The 12520-nt window shown below is 44.8% G+C and overlaps 1 protein-coding gene and 1 long non-coding RNA gene across 2 annotated transcripts in view; both read left to right on the top strand.

Moving 5' to 3' along the window:
• The window catches only part of proser1 (proline and serine rich 1), a 36955-nt gene extending 31158 nt beyond the window's left edge, over positions 1-5797 (top strand). Inside the window, 3 exon segments of the mRNA XM_045690261.1 lie at positions 1-121; positions 5220-5349; positions 5509-5797. The exon segment at positions 1-121 is cut by the window's left edge and continues 939 nt beyond it. Coding sequence (XP_045546217.1) covers positions 1-121; positions 5220-5349; positions 5509-5610 — 353 coding nt within the window. The 3' untranslated portion in view covers positions 5611-5797.
• Positions 5798-7922: 2125 nt separating this feature from the next.
• Positions 7923-11556, top strand: LOC106563927 (uncharacterized). The gene is made up of 2 exons (XR_001319364.2): positions 7923-9766; positions 9801-11556. It is a non-coding gene; the product is annotated as an uncharacterized lncRNA (long non-coding RNA).
• The last annotated feature ends 964 nt before the right edge of the window (positions 11557-12520 follow it).

Below are 12520 nucleotides of genomic sequence, written 5' to 3'. Positions count from 1 at the left end.
TAGCAACCGTAGCCCCTCTCCATTCGGCGGCGGCCGTGGCGGCAGCAGCAGGAGGAGTTCCGTCCTCCTCTCCAGTTCTACCTGGCTTTGCCTCTGCCTTCAGCTCCAACTTCCAGCCTGGGTGAGTGAAAGAGTGAGTGAAAGAGTGAGTGAAAGAGTGAGTGAGAGAGAGTGAGAGAGAGAGAGAGAGAGAGAGAGAGAGAGAGAGAGAGAGAGAGAGAGAGAGAGAGAGAGAGAGAGAGAGAGAGAGAGAGAGAGAGAGAGAGAGAGAGAGAGAGAGAGAGAGAGAGAGAGAGAGAGAGAGAGAGAGAGAGAGAGAGAATATCATGCAGGTATGTGTGTCTGTCTGCATCCCTGAGACTGTATGCCAGTTTGTACGTGTGTCAGCATTGTGACCGATTAAAAAAAGTGATTACATTTTCTAGATTATTACAGATGGAGAATGTGAAAATTGAAAATGTCCCTTGCTGGTATAGATAAAAACCTCATCTCAGAACTCTGGTCCGAGTGATTGAAACTCGTCCAACATCTCATTCCAAAATCATTGGGCATTAATATGGAGTTGGTCCCCACTTTGCTGCTATAACAGCCTCCACTCTAGAGGACTGTATCAGTGGATGGGGTCAGTCTGTATCAGTAGATGGGGTCAGTCTGTATCAGTAGATGGGGTCAGTCTGTATCAGTAGATGGGGTCAGTCTGTATCAGTAGATGGGGTCAGTCTGTATCAGTAGATGGGGTCAGTCTGTATCAGTGGATGGGGTCAGTCTGTATCAGTGGATGGGGTCAGTCTGTATCAGTAGGTGGGGTCAGTCTGTATCAGTAGATGGGGTCAGTCTGTATCATTAGATGGGGTCAGTCTGTATCAATAGATGGGGTCAGTCTGTATCAGTAGATGGGGTCAGTCTGTATCAGTAGGTGGGGTCGGTCTGTGTCAGTAGATGGGGTCGGTCTGTATCAGTAGATGGGGTCGGTCTGTATCAGTGGATGGGGTCGGTCTGTATCAGTGGATGGGGTCGGTCTGTATCAGTGGATGGGGTCGGTCTGTATCAGTGGATGGGGTCGGTCTGTATCAATGGATGGGGTCGGTCTGTATCAGTGGATGGGGTCGGTCTGTATCAGTGGATGGGGTCGGTCTGTATCAGTGGATGGGGTCGGTCTGTATCAGTGGATGGGGTCGGTCTGTATCAGTGGATGGGGTCGGTCTGTATCAGTGGATGGGGTCGGTCTGTATCAGTGGATGGGGTCGGTCTGTATCAGTAGATGGGGTCAGCCTGTATCAGTAGATGGGGTCAGCCTGTATCAGTAGATGGGGTCAGCCTGTATCAGTAGATGGGGTCAGCCTGTATCAGTAGATGGGGTCAGCCTGTATCAGTAGATGGGGTCAGCCTGTATCAGTGGATGGGGTCAGCCTGTATCAGTGGATGGGGTCAGTCTGTATCAGTAGATGGGGTCAGCCTGTATCAGTAGATGGGGTCAGCCTGTATCAGTAGATGGGGTCAGTCTGTATCAGTAGATGGGGTCAGCCTGTATCAGTAGATGGGGTCGGTCTGTATCAGTAGATGGGGTCAGTCTGTATCAGTAGATGGGGTCAGTCTGTATCAGTAGATGGGGTCAGTCTATCAGTGGATGGGGTCAGTCTGTATCAGTAGATGGGGTCAGTCTGTATCAGTAGATGGGGTCAGCCTGTATCAGTAGATGGGGTCAGTCTGTATCAGTAGATGGGGTCAGCCTGTATCAGTAGATGGGGTCAGTCTGTATCAGTAGATGGGGTCGGCCTGTATCAGTGGATGGGGTCGGTCTGTATCAGTGGATGGGGTCAGTCTGTATCAGTAGATGGGGTCAGCCTGTATCAGTAGATGGGGTCAGCCTGTATCAGTAGATGGGGTCAGTCTGTATCAGTAGATGGGGTCAGCCTGTATCAGTAGATGGGGTCGGTCTGTATCAGTAGATGGGGTCGGCCTGTATCAGTAGATGGGGTCAGCCTGTATCAGTAGATGGGGTCAGCCTGTATCAGTAGATGGGGTCAGCCTGTATCAGTAGATGGGGTCAGTCTGTATCAGTGGATGGGGTCGGTCTGTATCAGTAGATGGGGTCGGCCTGTATCAGTAGATGGGGTCAGTCTGTATCAGTGGATGGGGTCAGTCTATATAGTGCACTACTATACCCATGTGACCTGGTCATAAGTAAGTACACTATAAAGGACGAAGGGTGCCATTTGGGCTTCACACAGCGTGGCTGATAAACAGGTTACAAGTCATTTCTACTACTTGTTACAGGTCGATTTTTCCATTAGGTCTTTTAGCACATCATTAGTATAACAGTGGCCGAAGTCCTCTGTTTTATAGCAGCATTTAGTTAGACTAGTGTCATAAACCATGACGACTATCTGCTGTTTCTGTAGTGAGACAGCTTGATGTACCAGGACACCCCCTTAGACTAGGATCCTGTCTATCTCCTGTTTCTGTAGCGTGAGACAGCTTGATGTACCAGGACACCCCCTTGGACAGGATGCTAGTCTATCTCCTGTTTCTGTAGTGAGAAGCTTGATGTACCAGGACACCTGGACAGGATGCTAGTCTATCTCCTGTTTCTGTAGTGAGACAGCTTGATGTACCAGGACACCCCCTGGACAGGACACTAGTCTATCTCCTGTTTCTGTAGTGAGACAGCTTGATGTACCAGGACACCCCCTTGGACAGGATGCTAGTCTATCTCCTGTTTCTGTAGCGTGAGACAGCTTGATGTACCAGGACACCCCCTGGACAGGACACTAGTCTATCTCCTGTTTCTGTAGTGAGACAGCTTGATGTACCAGGACACCCCTTGGACAGGATGCTAGTCTATCTCCTGTTTCTGTAGTGAGACAGCTTGATGTACCAGGACACTCCCTGGACAGGACACTAGTCTATCTCCTGTTTCTGTAGTGAGACAGCTTGATGTACCAGGACACTCCCTGGACAGGATGCTAGTCTATCTCATGGCCTTACCTTCCAATCACCTTAATGCTGAATGCCAAGCAGTATTTTATTTGCACGTTGGCAAAGTACAGGTCCTCTACAACAGTATTTGGTTCTCGTTTTGGTCCAATTTTATTTTATTTCGTAGTTTAACTTAAAATATAGACTACATGGTCTAAAGTATGTGGACACCTGCTCGTCAAACATCTCATTCCAAAGTCGTTGGGCATTAATATGGAGTTGGTCCCCCCCATTTGCTGCTATAACAGCCTCCACTCTTCTGGGAAGGCTTTCCACTAGATGTTGGAACATTGCTGCTATAACAGCCTCCACTCTTCTGGGAAGGCTTTCCACTAGATGTTGGAACATTGCTGCTATAACAGCCTCCACTCTTCTGGGAAGGCTTTCCACTAGATGTTGGAACATTGCTGCTATAACAGCCTCCACTCTTCTGGGAAGGCTTTCCACTAGATGTTGGAACATTGCTGCGGGGACTTGCTTCCATTCAGCCACAGAGCATTAGTGAGGTCGGGCACTGATGTTGGGTGATTAGTCCTGGCTCGCAGTCGCAGTTCCAATTCATCCCAAAGGTGTTCGATGGGGTTGAGGTCAGGGCTCTGTGTGGGCCAGTCAAGTTCTTCCACACCGATCTCAACAAACCATTTCTGTGGGGGCATTGTCATGCTGAAACAGGAAAGGTCCTTCCTCCAAACTGTTGCCACAAAGTTGGAAGCACAGAATCATCTAGAATGTCATTGTATGCTGTAGCGTTAAGATTTCCCTTCACTGGAACTAAGGAGCCTGAACCATGAAAAACAGCCCCAGACCATTATTCCTCCTCCACCAAACTTTACAGTTGGCACTATGCATTGGGGCAGGTAGAGTTCTCCTGGTTATCCACCAAACCCAGATTCATCTGTTGGACTGCCAGATGGTGAAGCGTGATTCATCACTCCAGACAACGCGTTTCCACTGCTCCAGAGTCCAACGGCGGCGAGCTTTTCTATTGGAGGCGTGAGTCGGTGGTGGGGGGGGGGGGTGTATAAGGCTGCTGTTGTCACTGTGAATCTAGGTGAATTATGACAGCCATATAATGTTATCTAGCGCAGGCCAAAGTCTAGCTGGCACTGGCCTCACCCTCTTTGTACATTTCTACTCTTAAGACGGCGGGTAAAGGTTATTGTAGGAGTGTCGAGTCGACCTTGGGAAAGGAGAAACTGTGTCAGGAGAAGGGTTGAGGTCAATTCCATTTAGTGAGCTGGAGAGATGTATTATTAAAATTAAAGGAATTGAAAGTCTTACTGTGTTGTTGTCAATGCGGTTTGTTCAAGTAAAAATTCAGTTCACTGGAATTTGACTGAATTCAAGCAGTTGCTTCATCCATTTTTAAACTTGTAAATTTAATGGTATGTGCTTGTTTTACTTTCCTTGCTCCATCAGAAGACACAATGTGAGCTTGTTTTACTGTCCTTGCTCCATCAGAAGACACAATGTGAGCTTGTTTTACTGTCCTTGCTCCATCAGAAGACACAATGTGAGCTTGTTTTACTGTCCTTGCTCCATCAGAAGACACAATGTGAGCTTGTTTTACTGTCCTTGCTCCATCAGAAGACACAATGTGAGCTTGTTTTACTGTCCTTGCTCCATCAGAAGACACAATGTGAGCTTGTTTTACTGTCCTTGCTCCATCAGAAGACACAATGTGAGCTTGTTTTACTGTCCTTGCTCCATCAGAAGACACAATGTGAGCTTGTTTTACTGTCCTTGCTCCATCAGAAGACACAATGTGAGCTTGTTTTACTGTCCTTGCTCCATCAGAAGACACAATGTGAGCTTGTTTTACTGTCCTTGCTCCATCAGAAGACACAATGTGAGCTTGTTTTACTGTCCTTGCTCCATCAGAAGACACAATGTGAGCTTGTTTTACTGTCCTTGCTCCATCAGAAGACACAATGTGAGCTTGTTTTACTGTCCTTGCTCCATCAGAAGACACAATGTGAGCTTGTTTTACTGTCCTTGCTCCATCAGAAGACACAATGTGAGCTTGTTTTACTGTCCTTGCTCCATCAGAAGACACAATGTGAGCTTGTTTTACTCCAATGTTTGGAAACACAGTGTGAGGGAATGGCCTTTGTTTATGTTTCAACTGCTGATTGGCATTCCTAACAGTCCTATATGTCTCTCTCTCTGTCTCCCTCTCTCTGTCTCTCTCTCTGTCTCTCTCTCTCTCTCCCTCCCTCCCTCCCTCCCTGCCCTCCCAGGCTGTCTAGTGGCCTCCAGCCTCCTGGTGGAGCTGCGTTTCCTGGACTGTTGTCTTTCCCTGGGATGCCAGGCTTCTCCCCCTCCCCCAGCCAACTACACAACCCTGCCATGCAGTCAGCCCTGCTACAGGTACACACACACACACACGGGCACGCAAAACACACATACACACACGGAAATGCACATTTTGCATGATGATTTTATTGTACCTACATTCTCTCTCTCTCTCTCTCTCTCTCTCTCTCTCTCTCTCTCTCTTTCTCTCTCTTTCTCTTTTGTTTGTTCCAGGCCCACTCTGCATCTGTATTGGAGGGTTATACCACCTATCCCCCTGGACCTGGCAACCCCTTCCAACCTGGCCTACACCCGTCCCAGCTGGGCTGGCAGTGACCAGAACACTCTCTCTCTCACACACACACACACACATTACACACACACACACACAAGCATGCAAAACACATGCTTTCTCACGCTCTCCTACTCAGTCAGTGGACTTGGGGTTAACTTGTATCCCTCTACTCACTACAACCTGCCAAGACTGTGATAAAGAAAAGAGACTTTGCATACTTCTTTTGCTTCAACTTTCACACTCCGTACAATATACAACTAAAGCAAGAGAGGAAGTAGAGAAAGCCTTGTAGTCAGAAAGATGTGAGGACCAACTACGCCACAGATAAAGAATTGAAAAGGGTTTATTGAACGCTTTGTTGTCACTGTAAACAGAGTGGACAATGATTTACCCCTCTTCCAGAGGATCGTGACTGAGACAAACTGACCCACAGAGAGACAGAGAGAGAGAAAAGGTCTATTTTAGCTTCATCTCTCTGTCTGTTGTAGATCTGTCTGATGTTCTATCTGTCTGATGTTCTGTCTGTCTGATGTTCTATCTGTCTGATGTTCTATCTGTCTGATGTTCTATCTGTCTGATGTTCTGTCTGTCTGATGTTCTATCTGTCTGATGTTCTGTCTGTCTGATGTTCTATCTGTCTGATGTTCTATCTGTCTGACTGCAGATCTATCTGATGTTCTATGTCTGATGTTCTGTCTGTCTGATGTTCTGTCTGTCTGATGTTCTATCTGTCTGATGTTCTATCTGTCTGATGTTCTGTCTGTCTGATGTTCTGTCTGTCTGATGTTCTATCTATCTGATGTTATATCTATCTGATGTTCTATCTATCTGATGTTCTGTCCGTCTGATGTTCTATCTACAGTGGGGGGGAAAAGTATTTAGTCAGCCACCAATTGTGCAAGTTCTCCCACTTAAAAAGATGAGAGAGGCCTGTAATTTTCATCATAGGTACACGTCAGCTATGACAGACAAAATGAGAAAAAAAATTCAGAAAATCACATTGTAGGATTTTTTTTATGAATTTATTTGCAAATTATGGTGGAAAATAAGTATTTGGTCACCTACAAACAAGCAAGATTTCTGGCTCTCACAGACCTGTAACTTCTTCTTTAAGAGGCTCCTCTGTCCTCCACTCGTTACCTGTATTAATGGCACCTGTTTGAACTTGTTATCAGTATAAAAGACACCTGTCCACAACCTCAAACAGTCACACTCCAAACTCCACTATGGCCAAGACCAAAGAGCTGTCAAAGGACACCAGAAACAAAATTGTAGACCTGCACCAGGCTGGGAAGACTGAATCTGCAATAGGTAAGCAGCTTGGTTTGAAGAAATCAACTGTGGGAGCAGTTATTAGGAAATGGAAGACATACAAGACCACTGATAATCTGCCCTCGATCTGGGGCTCCACGCAAGATCTCACCCCGTGGGGTCAAAATGATCACAAGAACGGTGAGCAAAAATCCCAGAACCACACGGGGGGGACCTAGTGAATGACCTGCAGAGAGCTGGGACCAAAGTAACAAAGCCTACCATCAGCAACACACTACGCCGCCAGGGACTCAAATCCTGCAGTGCCAGACGTGTCCCCCTGCTTAAGCCAGTACATGTCCAGGCCCGTCTGAAGTTTGCTAGAGAGCATTTGGATGATCCAGAAGAGGATTGGGAGAATGTCATATGGTCAGATGAAACCAAAATAGAACCTTTTGGTAAAAACTCAACTCGTCGTGTTTGGAGGACAAAGAATGCTGAGTTGCATCCAAAGAACACCATACCTACTGTGAAGCATGGGGGTGGAAACATCATGCTTTGGGGCTGTTTTACTGCAAAGGGACCAGGACCACTGATCCGTGTAAAGGAAAGAATGAATGGGGCCATGTATCGTGAGATTTTTAGTGAAAACCTCATTCCATCACCAAGGGCATTGAAGATGAAACGTGGCTGGGTCTTTCAGCATGACAATGATCCCAAACACACCACCCGGGCAACGAAGGAGTGGCTTCGTAAGAAGCATTTCAAGGTCCTGGAGTGGCCTAGCCAGTCTCCAGATCTAAACCCCTTAGAAAATCTTTGGAGGGAGTTGAAAGTCTGTGTTGCCCAGCGACAGCCCCAAAACATCACTGCTCTAGAGGAGATCTGCATGGAGGAATGGGCCAAAATACCAGCAACAGTGTGTGAAAACCTTGTGAAGACTTACAGAAAACGTTTGACCTGTGTCATTGCCAACAAAGGGTATATAACAAAGTATTGAGATAAACTTTTGTTATTGACCAAATACTTATTTTCCACCATAATTTGCAAATAAATTCATTAAAAATCCTACAATGTTTTTTTCTGGATTTTTTTTCTCATTTTGTCTGTCATAGCTGACGTGTACCTATGATGAAAATTACAGGCCTCTCTCATCTTTTTAAGTGGGAGAACTTGCACAATTGGTGGCTGACTAAATACTTTTTTTCCCCACTGTATCTGATGTTCTGTCTGTCTGTTGTTCTGATGTTCTATCTGATAGATCTACAGTCAGACAGAATATCTGATATTCTATGTGTCTGATGTTCTATCTATCTGATGTTCTGTCTGTCTGATGTTCTATCTGTCTGATGTTCTATCTGTCTGATGTTCTATCTGTCTGATGTTCTATCTGTCTGATGTTCTATCTGTCTGATGTTCTCTCTGTCTGACTGTAGATGTCTGATGTTCTATCTATCTGATGTTCTATCTATCTGATGTTCTATCTATCTGATGTTCTATCTATCTAATGTTCTATCTGTCTGATGTTCTATCTGTCTGACTGTAGATGTCTGATGTTCTATCTGTCTGATGTTCTATCTGTCTGATGTTCTGTCTGACTAGATCTGTCTGACGTTCTATCTGTCTGACTGTAGATCTGTCTGATGTTCTGTCTGTCTGATGTTGTATCTGTCTGATGTTCTGTCTGTCTGATGTTCTGTCTGTCTGATGTTCTATCTGTCTGATGTTCTATCTGTCTGACTGCAGATCTATCTCTCTCACTGTAAACAGAGTGACAATGGCTTATGATTTTATAACTGGTTCTGTGTTTCAAATAGTACCCTATTCCCTATGTAGTCCACTATTATTAGTTAGTCCACTATATAGGGACTAGGGTGCCGTTAGGGACTCAGTTTGGGTATGGTATTTAACAATGGCTACTCCAGTCATGCTGACTCATCAGGACTATACTAGATGTTAAACTCTTCATGTGATGAACATTATGCATTGTGCTTAGATGACCGGGATACCAGGTGAAACATTGTGTTTAGATGACCAGGATACCAGGTGAAACATTGTTTAGATGACCAGGATACCAGGTGAAACATTGTTTAGATGACCAGGATACCAGGTGAAACATTGTTTAGATTACCAGGATACCAGGTGAAACATTATGTTTAGATTACCAGGATACCAGGTGAAACATTATGTTTAGATGACCAGGATACCAGGTGAAACATTGTGTTTAGATGACCAGGATACCAGGTGAAACATTGTGTTTAGATGACCGGGATACCAGGTGAAACATTGTGTTTAGATGACCGGGATTCCAGGTGAAACATTATGTTTAGATGACCAGGATACCAGGTGAAACATTGTGTTTAGATGACCAGGATACCAGGTGAAACATTGTGCTTAGATTACCAGGTGAAACATTGTGTTTAGATGACCAGGATACCAGGTGAAACATTGTGTTTAGATGACCAGGATACCAGGTGAAACATTGTGTTTAGATGACCAGGATACCAGGTGAAACATTGTGTTTAGATGACCGGGATACCAGGTGAAACATTGTGTTTAGATGACCAGGATACCAGGTGAAACATTGTTTAGATGACCAGGATACCAGGTGAAACATTGTTTAGATTACCAGGATACCAGGTGAAACATTGTGTTTAGATGACCGGGATACCAGGTGAAACATTGTGTTTAGATGACCGGGATACCAGGTGAAACATTATGTTTAGATTACCAGGATACCAGGTGAAACATTGTGTTTAGATGACCGGGATACCAGGTGAAACATTGTGTTTAGATGACCGGGTTACCAGGTGAAACATTGTGTTTAGATGACCAGGATACCAGGTGAAACATTGTGTTTTGATGACCAGGATACCAGGTGAAACATTGTGTTTAGATGACCAGGATACCAGGTGAAACATTGTGTTTAGATGACCAGGATACCAGGTGAAACATTGTGTTTAGATGACCAGGATACCAGGTGAAACATTGTTCTTAGATTACCAGGTGAAACATTGTTTAGATTACCAGGATACCAGGTGAAACATTTGCCTGAAGACTCCAACTGAATTCTCCCTCTTGCTCTATGTTCTCTACATACCGCGGTCTGAGACTGCCATCATTGAAGTAGTTTGTGCTAACAAATCATAATCAAGCCATTTGGATTGTTTTTAAACCAATCAGAGTATCAAAGCCAATGGCACGTTTTCAAAATGCCACTTTACCCACGTGTGTTCTGGCGCCGGCCCATCGGTTTTCTGGACCTATCAGTACAATTAGAGTGTTTTTCCATTCTAGAACTTGTCGGGAGAGGGAGTCAGACCCAGACGATGAGTCTGAGTAGCCAGACAACTGAAGCATATGGATTAATACAGGTATACACACACTCTCACTGGACAGTTTATTAGGTACACCCATCTAGTACTGGGTCAGACCCCCCCGCCCCCACTTTGCATCCAGAACCGCCTGAATTCTTCGGGGCATTCTACAAGGTGTCGCAGACGTTCCACAGGGATGTTTGGGGGCATTCTGACATGATGGCATCACGCAGTTTCTGCAGATGGGACGGCGACACATTCAGGCAGCGAACAAACCTATCTCATCTCATCCCAAAGATGCTCCGTTGGGTTGAGGTCTAGTTCTGCACACCACTGTTGTACTGCGCCGTTATTTACCTGTTTTGTGGACCGCCTGTTCGCTTGCACGATTCTTGTCCTTGGACGAGCTGTTTTCACCCGCAGGACTGGACTGCCACTGACCTGGATATTTGTCGAGACATTTTTTGGGGGGTAAACCCTAGACACTGTCGGGCGTGAAAAGCCCAGTAAGGGCGGCCGACGATCATACCACGCTCACAAAGGGTCGCTTAGGTCAATCGTTTTTTTTTGTTGTTGTTGTCCGTTCTAACGTTCAGTCGAACAGTAACTGAATGCCTTGATGCCTGTTTTATACAGCACACCACGGTCACGTGACTCACTGTCTGTAGGCGCGAACCGTTTCTGTGAACGTGGGGTGGTGTACCTAAATAAACGTTCAGTACACACGTGTTATATATGTGTGTATTATACTCCTGTTATTCGGGTTGACCAGGCTGTGCTGTGAGGTTAAAGGTTGACGTGTGCGGGCCATGCTCTCAGTGATGAACTTTCCCCTAGGTACAGATCTAGGATCAGTTTCCCCTAAGTACAGATCTAGGATCAGTTTCCCCTAAGTACAGATCTAGGATCAGTTTCCCCTAAGTACAGATCTAGGGTCAGTTTCCGCTTCCCCAAATCCGAACCTTAAACATTATTGGGGAAAATGCTAAACTGACCCAAGATCAGCATGTAGGGGGTAACTTCACCCTGCTCCTGTGAAGCTCGTGTGTTTTACCTCCTGTGCTTTCACAAAGGAGGGCGATCGCTGCGATTCTCTTGGCACTCTACTGTGTGTGTTTGTAGATTTTATTTTTACTGGGATTATTTTAAATTCATTGTGAGACTATTAAGTACATTTGAAAACTGTTTAGTTTGATCTCTGTGTGTGTGTGTGTGTGTGTGTGTGTGTGTGTGTGTGTTTTTCAGAAAGTATTCACAATCCTTGACTTTTTCCAAATGTAGTTTTGTTACAGCCTGAATTCAAAATGTATTAAATGTAGATCGTGTGTCACTGGTCTCTACTCACACTACCCCATAATGTCAAAGTGGAATTATGTTTTTAGACATTTTTTACAATCTAATTAAAAATGTAAAATCTGAGATGTCTTGAGTCACTAAGTATTAAACCTCCTTTGTTATGGCAAGCCTAAATAAGTTCAGGAGTAAAAATGTGTTTAAACAAGTCACATAAGTTGCATGGATTCACTCTGTGTGCAATAATAGTGTTTGACGTGATTTCTTTATGCCTACTTCATCTCTGTACCCCACACATATATAATTATCTGTAAGGTCCCTCAGTCGAGCAGTAAATTTCAAAACACAGATTCAACCACAGACCAGGGAGGTTTTCCAATGCCTCGCAAAGAAGAGCACCTGTTGGTAGATGGGTAGAAATGAAAAAGCAGACATTCAATATCCCTTTGAGCATGGTGAAGTTATTAATTACACTTTGGACGGTGTATCAATGCACCCAGTCACTACAAAGATACAGGCGTCCTTCCTAACTCAGTTGCCAGAGAGGAAGGAAACTGCTCAGGGATTTCACCATGAGGTCAATGATGACTTTAAAACAGTTACAGAGTTCAATGGCTGTGATAGGAGAAAACTGAGGATGGATCAACAACATTGTAGTTACTCCACAATGCTAAGCTAAATGACAGAGTGAAAAGAAAGAATCCTGTACAGAATAAAAAATATTCCAAAATATGCATCCTGTTTGCAACAAGGCACTAAAGTAACACTGCCACAAATGTAGCAAAGCAATTAACTTTTTTCACTGAATACAAAGTGTTATGTTTGGGGCAAATCCAACACAACACATTACTGAGTACCATTTTCAAGCATGGTGGTGGCTGCATCATGTTATGGGTATGCTTGTCATTGGCAAGGACTGGGGAAACGGAATGGAGCTAAGCACAGGTAAAACCCTAGAGGAAAACCTGGTTCAGTCTGCTTTCCACCAGACACTGGGAGATGAATTCACCTTTCAGCAGGACAATAACCTAAAACACAAGGCCACATCTACACTGGAGTTACTTACCAAGACGACATTGAATGTTCCTGA

This window comes from Salmo salar, chromosome ssa11 (genome assembly GCF_905237065.1).
Source record: "Salmo salar chromosome ssa11, Ssal_v3.1, whole genome shotgun sequence".
Lineage (NCBI taxonomy): Eukaryota > Metazoa > Chordata > Actinopteri > Salmoniformes > Salmonidae > Salmo > Salmo salar.
This window is presented reverse-complemented; position numbering and strand designations above follow the sequence as displayed.